General features: G+C 40.1%; 1 protein-coding gene across 1 annotated transcript in view; it reads left to right on the forward strand.

Moving 5' to 3' along the window:
* The window catches only part of LOC149205524 (threonine dehydratase 1 biosynthetic, chloroplastic-like), a 48526-nt gene extending 32226 nt beyond the window's left edge, over positions 1-16300 (forward strand). Inside the window, exons 8-9 of the mRNA XM_089395094.1 lie at positions 14940-15074; positions 15751-16300. Coding sequence (XP_089251220.1) covers positions 14940-15074; positions 15751-15891 — 276 coding nt within the window. The 3' untranslated portion in view covers positions 15892-16300. The remainder of the gene's footprint in view (positions 1-14939; positions 15075-15750) is intronic.
* The last annotated feature ends 669 nt before the right edge of the window (positions 16301-16969 follow it).

Below are 16969 nucleotides of genomic sequence, written 5' to 3' on the forward strand. Positions count from 1 at the left end.
ACGACAACAATCCTATTTATCCTTCAAAGTGAGTTATAAACCAATAGAAAATAGGGCTAAAACAATGGATAAATTTAGGGTTTAATTAATTTTTAAGATTTAAAAATTACAAGGCATATAATAGCCAGCTAAAACAAGGCGTTTAGCCCCAATTATGCAACAATATAAATTAGTGAGGAAAAATTTATGCAACAAAATGATTTTAGATCAAACATGAAAGAAAACCATAGGATTTTAGATTAAGAATATGTAATGAAACCTAGGAATGTTAAGTCAAAAATATGCGTGCATGAAAATCCTAGATGCTTAGGGTTTTTGATGGTTAAAAATTACATGTAAGCTAAACAAAACCTTAAATTTACCCTAAAACATAAAATAAAATTTGAATTTATAAAATATGATTGACTAGGTTGGGAGAATACTGGTGTCTAATATTTTTTGGGCATATGGGATCAATGAAGGACTCTATTGAGTGGATGTAAGTAGATCTAGGGTCATATCTAGGGTTGTCCACTACAAACCCTAGAAGATCCACCTAGTACCTTATGATCTTAAAAACAATCTAGGGGAAGATACTCTATTAGGATTTGGGAATATTCCAAGGATTTTAAAGAAGGGATTTGTCCAAGAACAATATGAAGAGAAGGCACCACCACCACTAGAGAAGTACAATTACACTTATAATCATCCACAAACAAAATCCAACAAGATTAAGTGAGACCATTTATTCAAGAAATCATTTTCATCCATAAACCCTAGTCATGAGCATCATTGTAAAGCTATCCACAAAACATTTCCTCAAGAAGTCACTTTAGTTATTCATCCATAGCAAATATTGAAGAAAAGAAAGTGAAAATAGACAAATAGTTATTCTCCACAAGTTCTAGCAATGAGTTACAAATGAGAAGTTCTCATATTTATATGAGAGGTCAAGCACCTCTCTCATTAAAATAATAGTATACTCCCAGCCAAAGCTTAAAACATAAAATTATGCCTTTCTTTATCAAACCCTAAGTATAAGACCATAATACATAAAATATCCATGATACAAGAGTGGATAGACCTTAAAGACCCTTAGCAATGCCTTGAAAATGAAATAATGTTCTCATAAGACAACATGTCCATCATAAACATATGCTCATCATTGCATGTGTCATCTCCTAGATGGACGACTCACTCAAAAGTCATGTGTAGGGGGTCCAAAAGTGAAAAGTTCCCTCTAGAGGGTGTGGCATTTCATCCTCCAAGTGTCATATCATCTCCAAAAGGTGTAATGTCTCGTCAGAAGGTGCCATGTCATCTCCAACAAGGTGCTAGGATGTCTCATCAAGGGTGTAATGTCAAAAAAATGCCCAATGTCCTCCTAAAGTAGTGGAATGACCTCTTAAAAAAGTGGGACGACCTCTATCAAATGTGCAAACAACCCCTTAATATCCTCCAAAAGACAAAGGCTCAATCTAAGTCAATAGCCATGTAAAGTACATTGTCTAGGGAGTAGCTCATGTGATCAAATGTATCCATCAATCTGAAGGCATGTACACAAGGTAAAGGCAACATAGAAAGTGAGTCATGTCAAATGTAAAATCCATTAGGTAGATCACATTAAACTTCATCTTCAAACTTCACGCTAGCTCATACATTCGTACAATTTTCCAAGTTGAAGTATGGGAGGATCATCATTAACCTCCTATTAGGTGTGCCAGTAACCAAGAAGAATAGTATTTCCCTTGAAACCCATCAAGGAGTATGTGCAATGACATATAGTATGTTTTGGGGTTTACTGCCTACATGGTGGCATAGTCAGGCAAGGTTATGTAATATATTCATCCACATGAGTGCATTTGCATAAGGGAGCACCTAGGCAATGGGATGCCCTTTCCTTGGCACTATGTCCTTTTAAACTCCTTTTTTCCCTTTTCTTCATTTATTTAACCTTTTTTGGCATTTGACTTTTATTTTACTTCATTTAATCTATTTAGATATGCATTCATTGCGTAGGACTTGGGGTGATGGCCTCTTAGAGAGGGGGCATTACTTATGCTTTATCTTTCTTGGATCATGACTTTGCTTTCTTTGTTAAGCTTGCATTTTGCTTTTTCCTTTTTCTTATTCATAAAGGTCCGTTAACTTATGAAGCATAAACCTATTTGTGTGACATGTGACAACCGACCCAAATGGTGGGACAACAAAAATGGGAAAGAGGAGCATGTTATGTATGGATTGAGATATGGACACATTACCCCTATCAAAGCCCTTAGTGGTATAATTTTACCCATGTGACAACACTTGACTAGGAGATTATGGTGATTGGGGCTACAAGGTCATGTCTGCTCTCAACAATGGGTAAAACGTCATATGAAAAGTGTGTTGAGAAATCTAGGGCATCAAAATTAAGTGATTTCTCTTCTATTAGTAACTACTTGTGAATTCTTTTTACGTCTCAAATTAGGATCTTATTTTACTTGTGTTATTATAGTGTTATTCTTCATCAAACAACTACCAATGCATAAACCATAAGAGGACAAGAGACATAGAATAGAGGCTATCAACCAGGGCCAAAACCTCTCTCACTTGAGAGGAAAATCCAAACAAATTCTTCTTTTTATAGACTCCAATTGACGAATACCAAGACCAAGAGCCTTGACCTATTTGCCAGCCCATGACCAAGACACAAGATCCTTCCTTCTTTTTCTGCCTTCTTCTTGACCAAGTCAATACTATTCCAAACTCCTTTCTTCTGCACTTCTCTGCTACCTTGAAACTTCGACCCCTTTTCCACATATCTGCAATTTGTACGGCTGTGATTCCACAAGTGTGAGGAGTAGGAACAAGATTAGAGGTGTTTCCTTTCTTCACTATACTTGGAAGCTTATCCAGATGAACTCGGCTAGCAAGATGACTGATTTGGAGACCCTTTTCTTGTCCTTTACTACAATGGATGTACCCATTGCAAAAACCCTAGTTTCTGCCACACTTGTGAAGGAGTTTACCCAAGAAACAATCCCAAATAAGCTTGATCTTCCTCTTCCCTTACTCGCTGGTTAGTACATTGTGTTCTTGTGAACTTTGCACTCCTATTTCAGACCTTGACCAAAATTCATCACCGAAATTGTCTCTGAAATAAGGCCAAGCTGCCCTATTTATAGTTGTTGCCCATGCTAATTAGCCTACATGACATGTAGGTGAGTCGACGTGTCCTTTGGTGAAGATATTATTATCCTTCTTGAAGCCGACTTGTAGGAGAGATCTTGTGCATGTCTTGGAGGGCTTTCATACTTATTTAATGATTCATACAAAATGTAACATGCCCAAGAAGGGTTCTTAATACATGACATTGACTCAATTCGACTTTTATGACTAGATGAGAAAACTTAAAGGCTCACAATGGGAGCCATTACTAAAAATAAAATCCCTTGCTCATGAAACCCATGAGACAAGCATTACAATAATAAATTTATTTTTCTTCTTTTCATCAATTACATAAAATCACAATTACACATGTCATTATGAATATTGAACCTAGTTACACTTTTTCAACACTCCCTCTTACCTAAGGAGGTATTCATAATGGTACTTGGTCATTCTCAATCTGAAGAATTTCTCATAAAAAGAGTAGGATTGGTAACCCATCTGTTTAGCATCATATCAACCAACATTGTCACGTAGCAAGGCTTTACTTGACAACTCTATCTTTCCACGAGATCTGAGCACAATGCTGGCGAGACCAATGATGTATAGACACCCTCATCATTGTCTCTCTTGGAACATACCCCACCCGGGTTCTTAGGGTGTGTTCCACTAGGACTATTCTTATCTTGGATTCCCAGTCCTCAAAGAATATCGGTCCTCTACGACTACTCTTATCTTGGATGCCCTAACTCATCCTCAAAGAGCATCAGATGCCAGATGTTTACCCAATCCTCCATTTTGTCTTCCCAAGTGAAGACAAGAATGATGTGTCTATCTCTCCCTCTTAATTATGGAGGACATATCTATTCCAATAAAGGAATGTACTCATTCCTACGGAAGGAATGTACCTAAGCTCCCTCTTGGCTTAGGAATTTTGCTTCCAAGTTTCTTCCAAGTAAGAAACTTGTTTCCAGGCTCCCTCTTAATTAGGGACCTACAACAGCTCCTCAAGTGGAGATGATGGGACAACTAGTTTCTTGATGAACTCTTCCTCATGATGTCATGAACTCCTTTTCGTCATTTAGGAGTCTTCATGTTTTGGGACTTTTTCAGAGGGCACAGACCATCGATTACCTTCATCTATGAGTTAGTCATGTCATCATCGAAAAGTGATCCATCAGTCCATATCTGGCCTTCCTTCATGCCATGCTGCCTACTTCCATGCTATGTTTCCTGAAGGAACTTCCTTTCTGCTACATTGTCAACATAGCTCTTCCCTTGGCAATTTTGCATAAGTTTATCCAGATTTTGTTCAAAAATAAAGAACTGTAACATTGTATCAAAATTACCTTTGTGATGGTCTTTCATCATGACATCTTCTAGTTTGCTTCAGCATCCTGCATACATATCAAAACATCTACCAAAGATATATATTGTCAAGGGTCTCTTTCTTTTTCAGACTCCATCAAATTCTTCATATCTTTCATGGAGATATCCTAGTCAAATCTTCTTGGTCTTTGGATGTTGATTGCCTTTATCCATGGTTGCATATCCTATTATCTCTTCCTTCCTTTATTCACACATTTTGATCCCAAGAATTTCCAATCAGAATTCTTCCAGTTGTTGTCAACCACCTCATATTACATATGAGGACATATTATGTTGATTTCATCTAGATAATGTTTGACTCATGCTTTCTTGCATCCTTTCAGAGGAGGAGATCCTTTTTCTTTTGATCATGCTCTCAAGATAGAGCATTTGTTCATGTTATCTGCAACCATATGACATGACTTTAATATTGAATATAAGCATACATACCTCATTTTCCTTTGGGTCATCTAGACTTCCTGCAACAACTTCCTTGATTGAAAGAGCTTCAATTCCTTGATCTGCTTCACTTTTTATGTCATCATACCATCATCCCATGAATTCCACAAGTTTGGAATTCTTGATGAAACACTTGCTTCCTCCCTTGATCGGTGAACCTTTCAATGAAGATTTCATCAGAGAATCTTGAGGATCTAGAGTATCCCCATCCAACATATGTTTCCTTTTGACTGATGTATGATGAGCTTTGATCTGTATGACCTTTTTCCTTTCCATATGTTTCCAATGAGGTTCCCAAGAGCTATATCCTTCATTGTTGATTGACATAGATTTCAACCATCTTTCATGCTTTTCTATGATGATGTCCCAAGCTCTTGCTTTCAATGCCTTTTATGGTGCCATGATGCATCCCATCATTTCTCTTAGTGATTCATGATAGTCATATCTTACAACAAAAGACTTAAGAACTTTGAAACCAACTTAAGAGAGGAAGACTATCTCAGTCATAGTAGAGATCTCTTACTTCCTCTTTCTTGGACTTCTTCTTTTCAGCTTTCTCTACTTCTTTGGTGATATGGGCTTCTGCTCTTCCTCTTTTGTTATTTTCCTTCTTGATCTTAGGACAATCTCTTTTGTAGTGCCCATCTTCTTGACACCCATATCATTGAATCTTAGCCATGTCCCTTTTCTTTTTCCGAGAACCAGGCTTTCCAAATTTTCCCTTTCTCTTGTCATTCTAGCCTAAGCTTGATTTTGCTCACTTGCTCCCACATCAGATTTGGCCTTTGGTCTTGATTCTTTAATCTTGCACAGTGACCATTGAGCCTGGAATGCAGTAGCTTCTTTCTTCTCATAAATACTTGAAGTAAAGTTACCCCATTCTTCTGGTAGTGCATTTGGTACAACTATAGTCATTTCTCTATCAGACACGACTTCTCTAAGATCTTGTAGTTGATCCCGGATTTCAGATATCCTCATAAAGTATGAAGCTATTCCATCTTCCCTTGACATCTTTAGCTTGTAGAGTTCTTGCCTTAATGAGATGACTTCTTTAGCAGTGCTTATGGAATACAACTCTACCAGTTTGTCATAGATTTTTCTTTAGAAGTTTCAAGTTTGGATACATATGGGATGAGGGGATCCTTGATGGATTCAATGAAAATCCTTTGAGCCCTAACTTCTCCTTTCATATACTTTGCATGAGCTTGAGCATCTTCCTTTCTTGGTTTTGCGATAGATCCTTTGATATGTTCCATCACGTCATTTTCAATGAGATTCAGATTTGTCCTTTTCTTCCATGCAAGATAGTTTGAAGCCCCAAGCAATTTGTTGCTTTCCTTGCAAAAAGACATTTTGATAGATTCAAATGTGGACATAAATATACTTACTTGATAGGATGCTCCTTCTCCTTGTTGCTTCCTTGATGTTGATGATGATATAGAGAATATAAAACTTCTCCTTGATGAAGGTAGTTTTCTTCAAGAATGATACTTGATCCCGCAGAGAGTGAGATCCCTTTGGATCCTTTGATGGTGATGTCTTTGTTGATGAAGATCAAAGATGACTACTTGGTGATGTCTTTAATGGTAAGGACCTTGCTTCAACGAGAGAGAGATTGCCTTAGATTCTTGATGACAATGCCTTTTGATCTAACTTCCTTTGGATGAATAGTCTTCAAAACACTTCAACTTCAAAGTAATTGAGAGCAGATCCCAAGAATGCTTCTTTGATTGATGATAATATGATCTTGACCTTGAAGTGCTTTTCTTGGATGAATAAACTTCAGGCTTACCTTGATTCGTAGATCTCGTCAACTTGAGTAGATGAAGGGTTGTCCTTCTTTTCTTGATGATGATCCCAATACTTCTTTGTAGACTTCTTTGATCTAGGGTTATGATGCTTACTTTGTAGATCTTGACTTCAAGATGATCTTCATTTTGATGCCTTCCTCGAGATTTGATCCTTGAGTGTCCCTTGATAAGTTGCCCTTCCTGGACTTAGTAACCTTAGCTTTGGTACCATGTTGAGAAATCTAGGGCATCAAAGTTAGGTGATTTCTCTTCTATTAGTCACTGCTTGTGAATGCTTTTTTACTTCTTAGATTAGGATCTTCTTTTACTTATGTTATTATAGTGTTATTCTTCATCAAATAATTACCAATGCATAAACCATAAAGAGACAAGAGACACAGAATATAGGCTATTAGCTAGGGCGAAAACCTCCCCACTTGAGAGAAAAACCTGAACAAATTCCTCTTCTTATAGGACTCCAACTGACGAATACCAAGACCAAGACCCTTCACATATTTGCCACTCCAAGACCAAGACACAAGATCCTTCCTTCTTTTTTTGCCTTCTTCTTGACCAAGTCAATACTAGTCCAAACTTCTTCTTTCTTCTACACTTCTTGGCTACCTTGAAACTTCAACTGCTTTTCCACAGATCTGCAATTTGTATGGCTTCCACACGTGTGAGGAGTAGGAATAAGATTAAAGATGTTTCTTTCCTTCGCTATACTTGGAAGCTTCTCCAGATGAACTCGGCTAGCAAGATGACTTATTTGGAGACCCTTTTCTCGTCCTTTACTACCACAGATGTACCCACTACAGAAACCCTAGTTTCTGCCACACGTGAAGGAGTTTATGTTGGAATTTCTAAGTCTAACTGTTAGAAACCCTTCATGTATTTTTCTGATTTATTTCTGCCTACTTGTTTTGATTAATTAACAAGTTATTTACCATGTAAATATTGAAAATAAATACAAGTACATGATCAACACATTACAGATTATCATCCGAAGGAAACAAAACAAGCACACAAGTGACATCGCTGTTTTTGGACCAATGTTCCCGGAAAAACCCAATGCGGGAAAATCGATGCAGCTATCTGAGGGTTTTATTATTATGTAGTGTCTGAATACAATCTGGGTGCCAAAACCGGCTCACCCACCATAGAATAATCTCGGCAGGAGTACCTCTCAGTCAGAGACAGATGTTCCGGCTGAAACCCCAGGTAAACACTCCAACAGCTCCCAGCTCCATTCTGCCCCACGAAAACCCTAGCGTCTGCCTCTAGGGACTGCGTCAGCCCTTCCTAGCATGGCGTCAGCCAAACGTCAGCCTAGTAGCCCCTGCGTCAACCTCTGGAGGCACTGCGTCAGCCTCTAGAGCCCCTGCGTCATCCACGTTGGCTCTCCGAGGCACTGCGCAGCTCCTGGTTGCCTCTATGTGGGACCTAGCTGGCTCTGCGTCCCTATCTCCTGGCTTTTGCACTACTTCTCTCGGTATCCTCTCTGCCTCTCTGCTTCTGTATTCACTGCCCCTCAACTGCAACTCTGATCACTCTTTCGACTTACTCAGCGAACACTGCCCCATAAAATCGAAATCTTGATGAACTCGGTGTGTTCTCCAAGTGACCCTCAAGCCTCCTCTTATACTTTTCTCATTGACAATTCAACGGCCGACATTAAGTCCCTAATCAACGGCTAAGATTAACTCTGGCTTTATCCATGACTTTTGGACCCTTCTAACATAGTTTTATATTAATTCACATTAATATTTTATTTTCCCTAAGTTTAGACTTAGGGACTCCATTAAAATATTAATTATTTTAATATCTCCCAAACGGTTTGGAATCTGCCCAAACCATTTCTGGGTATTGGAGATCTCATGTGCTTTAGGCTCTCCACCAATTTTCGTGGCTAGAGCACATCCGATGCTACCCCAAATGAACACTCCCTCTTAGCAAGGACTGTGCTCTAGTAATACTCCTCATTGAGTATCACCTTGATCATCCGGCATCGGTCCTTGTGCGAATGCTAAGCCTCCCTGCCCAACATCCTCTGCACTGTTGCATCATGTATTACTACCAATGGCCCTGCCCTTGCCACTGTTGCATTTGTACGACAACTCCCTCTCTGCATCTGTGCTGCTGCCCATGGCCTTGCCACTGCCACTGTTGCATCTGCATTGCAACCCCTCTTATCATGCTGCATTGTGCTACCCATAGCACTGCTATTGCTAACTGCTGCACTGCAACTTAGTTACTGAGAAGTAAGTAATTGATCTCCCTACTCTGACATCTTCGTCAGGCTAGAAACATTCCTGATGCTGAAGCTCCCTCAGTCACTGACAAGTGCTCCCTCTCTGACCTCTACGCTGCTGCCACAACTTTGTGCATCTCGCATTGTTGCCTCACATTGTCCTGGGACTCCTGCACTGTAGCTCCCTCTCTCACTTCATCCACATCTGTCTCTACCGACATCCGCTAGTCTTGCTACTCCTCTTCGGGGCTCCCATAGCAAGGTATAATCCAAGAGGTTGGGTATCTCGAGGATCTTGCCCCTCATCGCCTGTAGTCCATTTGACTACAGCTCAATGTCTCCCCACTTCTGCTCAAGTGGCGTGTGAGCACTCATGGCACAATCAACATCTATGTCCAATTCCTTCTTCGCCCTTGCTGACGTAGCCTTGGTCTCGGAAGCCTCTCCCTTCCTCTTCTTCCTCGGACACTGGCTCACATAGTGACCCAGTTCCCCACAGTTGAAGCATTTGACCTTGGAGAGGTCATCCTTTTGTTTCTCCTGCTTTCCCTTAGATGCTAGGGCAACATCCTCCTCTTCCTCCTTGTAGATTTTGATCCCCTTGTCGTTGCTTCCCACCTTGCTTAGCCTTCTGATCTCTTCTTGGCGAAGAGATGCCCACATTTCTTCCCAATCTGGAAGAGTCGCCTTGCCCAGTATGCACTGGACAAACACCTCCTAGTCTTTTGAGACTGCGTTTAGGGCTGTTCTCACCATCAATTCTTGATTCGACGTGGCTCCTATGGAAGTCAGCTGATCCTGGATCTCCTTCAATCGACCGAGGAAGGGGTCGATCTGTTCTCCCTTCTGCATTTGGTATGACCGCAACTGATTTTCTAGTAGCATCTTCCTCTGCACGGAAGTATGCTGATACAACTTCTTTAGGGCCTCCCACATCTCATTTGCTGTATCTTCTCGGCAATGTGTGGTACTACATGGTCCTTAACCCCGTCAAGGATGATGCTCTTGGCCCTCGCCATTGCATTCTCGTACTTATCGTTATCAGCCAGGTCAATTGGGACCGCCATTGTCCTTAAGGCGAATTGCTTGGGACGGTTCCTGTCTAGAACGTATAAGATTCTGGCCTTCCAAACTACGAAGTTTGAGGCTCCGTCCAGTCTATCCTGGTCTCTTACCCTGTTCATTGCCATCTCGCTGCTCCTCTACTTCCCTTCTGGAAGTTCTCGGTGTGACTCCCTCTAAGCCTAGATTTCCCTCCTAGAAACCCCTCTGCCAATGTCGAGATGCCCCCACTCTGATCCTTAGTGCAACTGCACCACTGATCCGGATTTCTTGGCTAGAAATCCTCGGTAGCAACTCCCTCCTCCTTGGTCTTGCCCTGTTAGGTACTATTCTGACTACAATACCCCACCAGCTTCACTCTGCAACTTACCCACAACCTCCTATGCCCCAGCATACTGAAGGTTAGAGCTTTTAGGCTCTGCACAATCCTGGCACTAGCAAAATTCGCACCTCCTGGCCACGGGCGTCAATCCTTCCTGACTGAGAAAGATGACCGGGCACTGCATAGGTCGAGTCTGCTCCCCTTTGCCACTACGCTGATCCTCTTCTTGGCTTAAACTTAATGACGCAGGCACTGAGTCACCCCTTCCTTGCTGCATTCTGCTAGGAACAGCTTCTGTCACTCGGGACAACTGTTTTCTGCTGCTGCTGCTCTGCTCGGCTGATGTCCTTAGTTCTCCTGTGATCTGCAATTACGCTTCGATACCATGTTGGAATTTTTGAGTCTAACTATTAGAAACCCTTCATGTACTTTTCTGATTTATTTCTGCCTACTTGTTTTGATTAATTAACAAGTTATTTACCGTGTAAATGCTGAAAATAAATACAAGTACATGCCGAACAGATTACAGATCATCAACTAAAGGAAACAAAACAAGCACACAAGTGACACCGTTGTTTTTGGACCAATGTCCTCGGAAAAAACTAATGCGGGAAAACCGGTGCAACTATCTGAGGTTTTTATTATTATGCAGTTTCTAAATACAATCTGAGTGCCAAAACCGGCTCACCCAACAAAGAATAATCTCGGCAGTAGTACCTCTCAGTCGGAGATAGATGTTCCGGTTGAAACCCCGGATAAATACTTTGACAGCTTCCAGCTCCAATCTGCCCCACGAAAACCCCAACATCTGCCTCTAGGGACTGCCTCAGCCCTTTCTGGCCTAGCGCCAGCCCAACATCAGCCCAATAACCCCTACGTCAACCTCTGGAGGCACTGCGTCAGCCTCTAGAGCCCCTGCGTCACCCACACTGGCTCTTTGAGGCACTCCGCAACTCCGGGCTGCCTTTACGTGGGACCTAGCTGGCTTTGCGTGGCCTTTGGCTGGCTCTGCGTCCCTATCTTCGGGCTTCTGCGCTGCTTCTCCCGGTATCCTCTCTGCCTCTCTGCTTCTGTATTCACTGCCCCTCAGCTGCAACTTTGATCACTCTTTCGACTTCCTCAGTAAACCTTGCCCCAGAAAATCAAAATCTTGATCAACTCGGTGTGTTCTCCAAGTGACCCTCAAGTCTCCTCTTATACTTTTCTCGTTGACAATTCAACGGCCAAGATTAAATCCCTAATTAACGGCTAAGATTAACTCTGGCTTTATCCATGATTTTTGGACCCTTCTAACACAGTTTTATATTAATTCACATTAATATTTTATTTTCCCTAAGTTTAGACTTAGGGACTCCATTAAAATATTAATTATTTTAATATCTCCCAAACTGTTTAGAATCTGCCCAAACCATTTCTGGGTATTGGAGATCTCATGTGCTTTAGCCTCTCCACCAATTTTCGTGGCTAGAGCACATTCGATGCTACCCCAAATCAACACTTTACCCAAGAAACAGTCCCAAATAAGCTCGATCTTCATCTTCCCTTACTTGCTGGTTAGCAAGTTGCCTCCTTGTGAACTTTGCACTCCTATTTCAGAGCTTGATTGAAATTCATCACCGAAATTGCGTCTCTGAAATAAGGCCGAACTATCCTATTTATAGTTGTTGCCCATGCTAATTAGCCGATGTGACATGTAGGTGAGTCGACGTGTCCTTTGGTGAAGATATTATTATCCTTCTTGAAGCCGACTTGTAGGAGAGGTCTTGTGCTTGTCTTGGAGGGCTTTCATACTTTTTTAATGACTCATACAAAATGTAACATGCCCAAGAAGGGTCCTTCATACATGACATTGACTCAATTTGACTTTTATGACTAGATGACAAAACCTAAAGGCTCACAATGGGAGCCATTACTAAAAATAAAATTCCTTGCTCATGAAACCCATGAGACAAGCATTATAATAATAATTTTATTTTTCTTCTTTTCATCAATTACATAAAATCACAATTACACGTCATTATGAGGACCACACCTAGTTACACTTTTTCAACAAGGTGTTGGATATGTGTCAAGTCTTCCTTAAAAGGATATTTGCTGCATGAGTGATGAACCACCTGAAACATACCCTCAAAATTAAGTGATATCAACATCATTAGGGACAAAAACCATTAAAGTATCATTGTGAGCCATATTTAATGTTAGGGGCACAAAAATAGTTCACACAAACCTTGCCTTCCAATGCCTTTCTAGCTTAGGATTTGTAAGCAAGTTACCACACTTGTGTTAGGAATGGTTATACTTCTAGCCCTATTAGGTGCTTCCAGCACCCAAGGGGAAGGACATGTCATAGGTAGACCCATCAATCCATATGTGCATGTGATAATGATGGTAATGGAGTGGACAAGACTTCAAGGAAGATGGACATAGCCATGGTACTAGCAAGAGGGGGTCCAACATCTTTGAATAATATAATGAGAACTAGAAGAGGGAGCAATCGTGGAGGCATAAGTTACCCCTTTCCTTGGCCTTCTTTTTCCACCCCTTTGGTGTGCCTTTTACTTTAGTGATTTATCTTTATTTAGTGCATAGCTTAGGAGACCGAGCTTGCTTTATGCTTTTTCAATGCCCCTTAAATATGTAGCAGTTTCTTGCTTATCAGGGTTGGGACATTCAAGAGGTCCATTTAGATGGAGCATGAAACACTGAGGAACTTAATGATGAATATTGAGCGGAGTAGGGCTCATGCTAGGATTTTACCCATGTGTTTACTAAGTCCCGACCATCTTTTGCTTTTTTCTTTTCTTTAGTTGTGGCTTCATATGCTTTTATAATTCTTTCAACTGCATCAACCTCGTTGGGAAAATTTTGGGGCATTGACTCAAAGATGAGGATAAAGGGTGCTAGCTCTGACCAATGATAATAAACCCGAAACACTGAGGAACTTAATGATGAATATTGAGCGGAGTAGGGCTCATGCTAGGATTTTACCCATGTGTTTACTAAGTCCCGACCATCTTTTGCATTTTTCTTTTCTTTAGTTGTGGCTTCATATGCTTTTATAATTCTTTCAACTGCATCAACCTCGTTGGGAAAATTTTGGGGCATTGACTCAAAGATGAGGATAAAGGGTGCTAGCTCTGACCAATGATAATAAACCCAAAGAATGAATGTGGATAATAAGGGAAACATGGAATGTGATAAGTATGGAGTACCTTGGGTACACTACTTCAATGAGTGCCCCTCCTAAAGGAAGGACCTCAGGGGAGATCACACTGGACTAGGGGCAAAGGATAGCTTCCTAGGTGAACCATGGGAACAAGGGTACAATCAAGTGTGGTCAATTTTCCAGGTTGGCTTGTGATCCATATTAGTATGCCCAAAACATTAAATGAAAGCACATGATTACAAAAATGGTTAGTGTACCTTCCAATAGATGACCCGCCTTCCTTCAAGAAGCATGTCAGATGGAAGTGAACATTGGACAAGGGGAAAAGGAGAACCTCCTAGATGATGCATGGGAACAAGTGTACAATCAAGAGTGGCCAATTTTCTAGGTTGGCTTGTGATCCATAATAGTATGCCCAAAACATTAAATGAAAGCACATGATTACAAAAATGGTTAATGTACCTTCCAATAGATGACCCACCTTCCTTCAAGAAGCATGTAAGATGGAACTTGGGAGAGAGCACGGGCTGAAGCATAAGTGGAGGGCTCTGATATAAAGCTATTTGGGGCCATCATACAACCACTGGTTGGCTTGTTGTCAAATGAGGAGAAATTTTTTCTCCTATGGTTAACCCACTTTTGGTGGGTAATAATCCCCATGGGCCCATGAACCCTATTCTAAACTCTTTGAACATGGGCACAATAATTTGCTGGTGCCAAATGAGAAACATTCAACTTGAACAAAATTGGAGTCGAAACAACAAAATAACCATTTGTGTTCAAAGTCTGAATAGGAAGGTGATTAGAACTGATCACATCCATTAGCACATCCATGGGGTTGAGTTTACCTGAAAGTGACATATCCTTCCTAGGACCATAAAATCGATCCATGCTTGAACCCTATCATGCCCCTAGATGAAGTTGGTCCAAGTAAACCAACCTACATAATCAAGCTCCTTTTGTTTCCAACTGGGGTCAAAAATCTAAGGGGAGTCCTTAAAACAGCCACAAGCCTACTTTGAACAATTGACCACTGAACCTACACTAGAACAATGTTTGCCTTCACATTCCACCATATCGAAATCACCTCCAACAATCCACTCTGTAGCCGGAAGAGAACAAACCACCCGATTCACAATTTGACTACACTTTGGACTGTGGTTATGGTCGATTTTAACTCTTATACTGGTGTTGTTTCAGTTACTTCCACAAGAGCTTCTAAGTTCTCAGTAATGCCCAGCATCAGTTCAACTACCACTACTTTTCTTATTGTCTTTGTGTCAATTTTGGTCTGCATATTTTTTGTGGGTTTCTTATTCCACCTCTATACGTTGCATCATTGGAAAGGAAATTCTTGTGTTTTTGATTCATTGTTTATGAATCATTGTGCAGATGGGAGGACGTTCAAATGTTGAAGATGAGCTTCTTTGCAGATTCGTCTTTCCTGAAAGACCTGGTGCGTTGATGAAGTTTTTAGACACATTTAGTCCACGTTGGAATATAAGCTTATTCCATTACCGTGCTCAGGTGAATACATTCTCTGCCGCAAGCTTTATTTCAAAAGGCCATTTGACAGGCTTCGAGAGTTCAAAATTGCAATTCTAAGATCAAAATTCTCCTATTTTTCTGAATTATTTTGTTGTTTGTTATTTTATTCTTGACACAATCATTGTGCACTAATATTAAATATTTTTTCCATGTTTTCTTGCTGATCATGTTATATTTTGCTTTATGCTTTCGGGGTATCTTAGGGCATCCATACAGATTGCTTTCACTGCTTGTATTTTCTAGGCTCACTGACCTTCCCTTTTCTTTTGTTGGATAATAATAAAATTAATAATTTTAGTTGGGGTGGTTTGACGAGATGGTTAGGAGGTAGGTCTTACACTCTCCCCACCTGGGCTCAAATCCTCAATGAGAATTTGGCCCGTTGTGATAAAGGCTAGAAGGGTAGGCACCCCTTGGGATAGAAGTCCACTTATATGTCCCTTGGGACATCTTGGCCCTTGCTAAGTCATAAGTTATTGGTATATCTGGCTTGAAGACAGTTGGATATATTGTTGGGTTATAGTGGCAACCAGTTGGTTTGATCCCAGACCTAGCCTAGGTCACTCTAACAAGTTACTGGTTCCCATGGCTAAAATAAATTAAAATGAAATAAATAATTTTCTTATCTTTACTGATAATTTTTTTTCCTATGCAGGGTCAAATGGGGGCAAATGTGTTGGTTGGCATACAGGTTCCAGAAAAAGACGAAGAAGAGTTTTCAGCACGAGTAAGCACACTTGGATATGAATATGAGGATGAAAGGAAGAATGAAGCTTTCATGCTATTGATGCACTAACTTGGCTTGAAACAGCCAATTTCTTCTTCACTGACTTTTGGTAGAAATGCTAGTTAAGGGTATTGACATGTGTATGATAGATAGGCACTCTCTTGATAAAGTGACTGGGGACTGTCAGCTCATCCATTGTTTGGCTTTCCAAGGAAATGACAATCTGATAATAAAATACATTACCACTGCTATGGGTGAATCCTAGTGTCTTCCATGGGACTGAAACATTAGTATAAATCCATTTTAACCCCTGATCTATTAAGCAATGGGAGGAATAAAAATAAATCAAGGTGCAAATTTCTCAGTGCTTAAAAGTTCTCCATTTAAGATGGACCTATGCTTGTTTATTTTATTATTACATAAATATTTTTAACTTTAAGGTAATTAATGGCCCTATTTTTTAATTTTTAATTTTTACATTACATACCTCAACATTTTTTCATTTTGGTTTACAAGGGTTACACATGTCACACATATCATCCATACTGGGCTGTAGAATGCATTTCAATTCTCTCTTTACAACTTTGATTCTTTCAGTGCAATAATGTTAGTGGCATTTGTATTATATTTCTAGAATTTTAAAATCAAGGGACTAAATTATATTAGGCTGCAATTCTGGTTTCAACAAATATGTTTTGATCTGAGTTTTCAAATTGCATTCCTTGCCGTGTGACATTTGTTCATTGTTTTCTATCCTTACGAATTTCAAAGTAGTAGTTTGTTTCTGTAAATTATACTGCTCACATGGATATCCTTTGCTTTCACTGCATTCTTGTAATGAGAATAATTGGTTTGATCGTTTTTTGCATTCGTGCAAGTGTTTTACTGTGTCCATCTGGAGCTTCTATGATGATAACTGATAATTAATTTGCTTTTTGCATTGGTGCAAGTATTCAACCATGTGCATTCCATGCTCTATGTAAGGGGATAGTTTTCCTGTCACAGTCTTTTGTTGGTTTTTATTTGCATATTTGTTGATTTGCATTATTATTTCCTTTCATTCCGTTTGTAGTGTCTTTTTCTAGGGGGCAGGTGTGGACTGAATTCTGTGTTCCATTCTCTTAACTGATTTGATCTAGAAAGAACG

Source organism: Pinus tabuliformis, chromosome 1_2, assembly GCF_031772625.1.
Source record: "Pinus tabuliformis cultivar Carrire ecotype Pingquan chromosome 1_2, CPIR1, whole genome shotgun sequence".
NCBI classification, from domain to species: Eukaryota; Viridiplantae; Streptophyta; class Pinopsida; order Pinales; family Pinaceae; genus Pinus; species Pinus tabuliformis.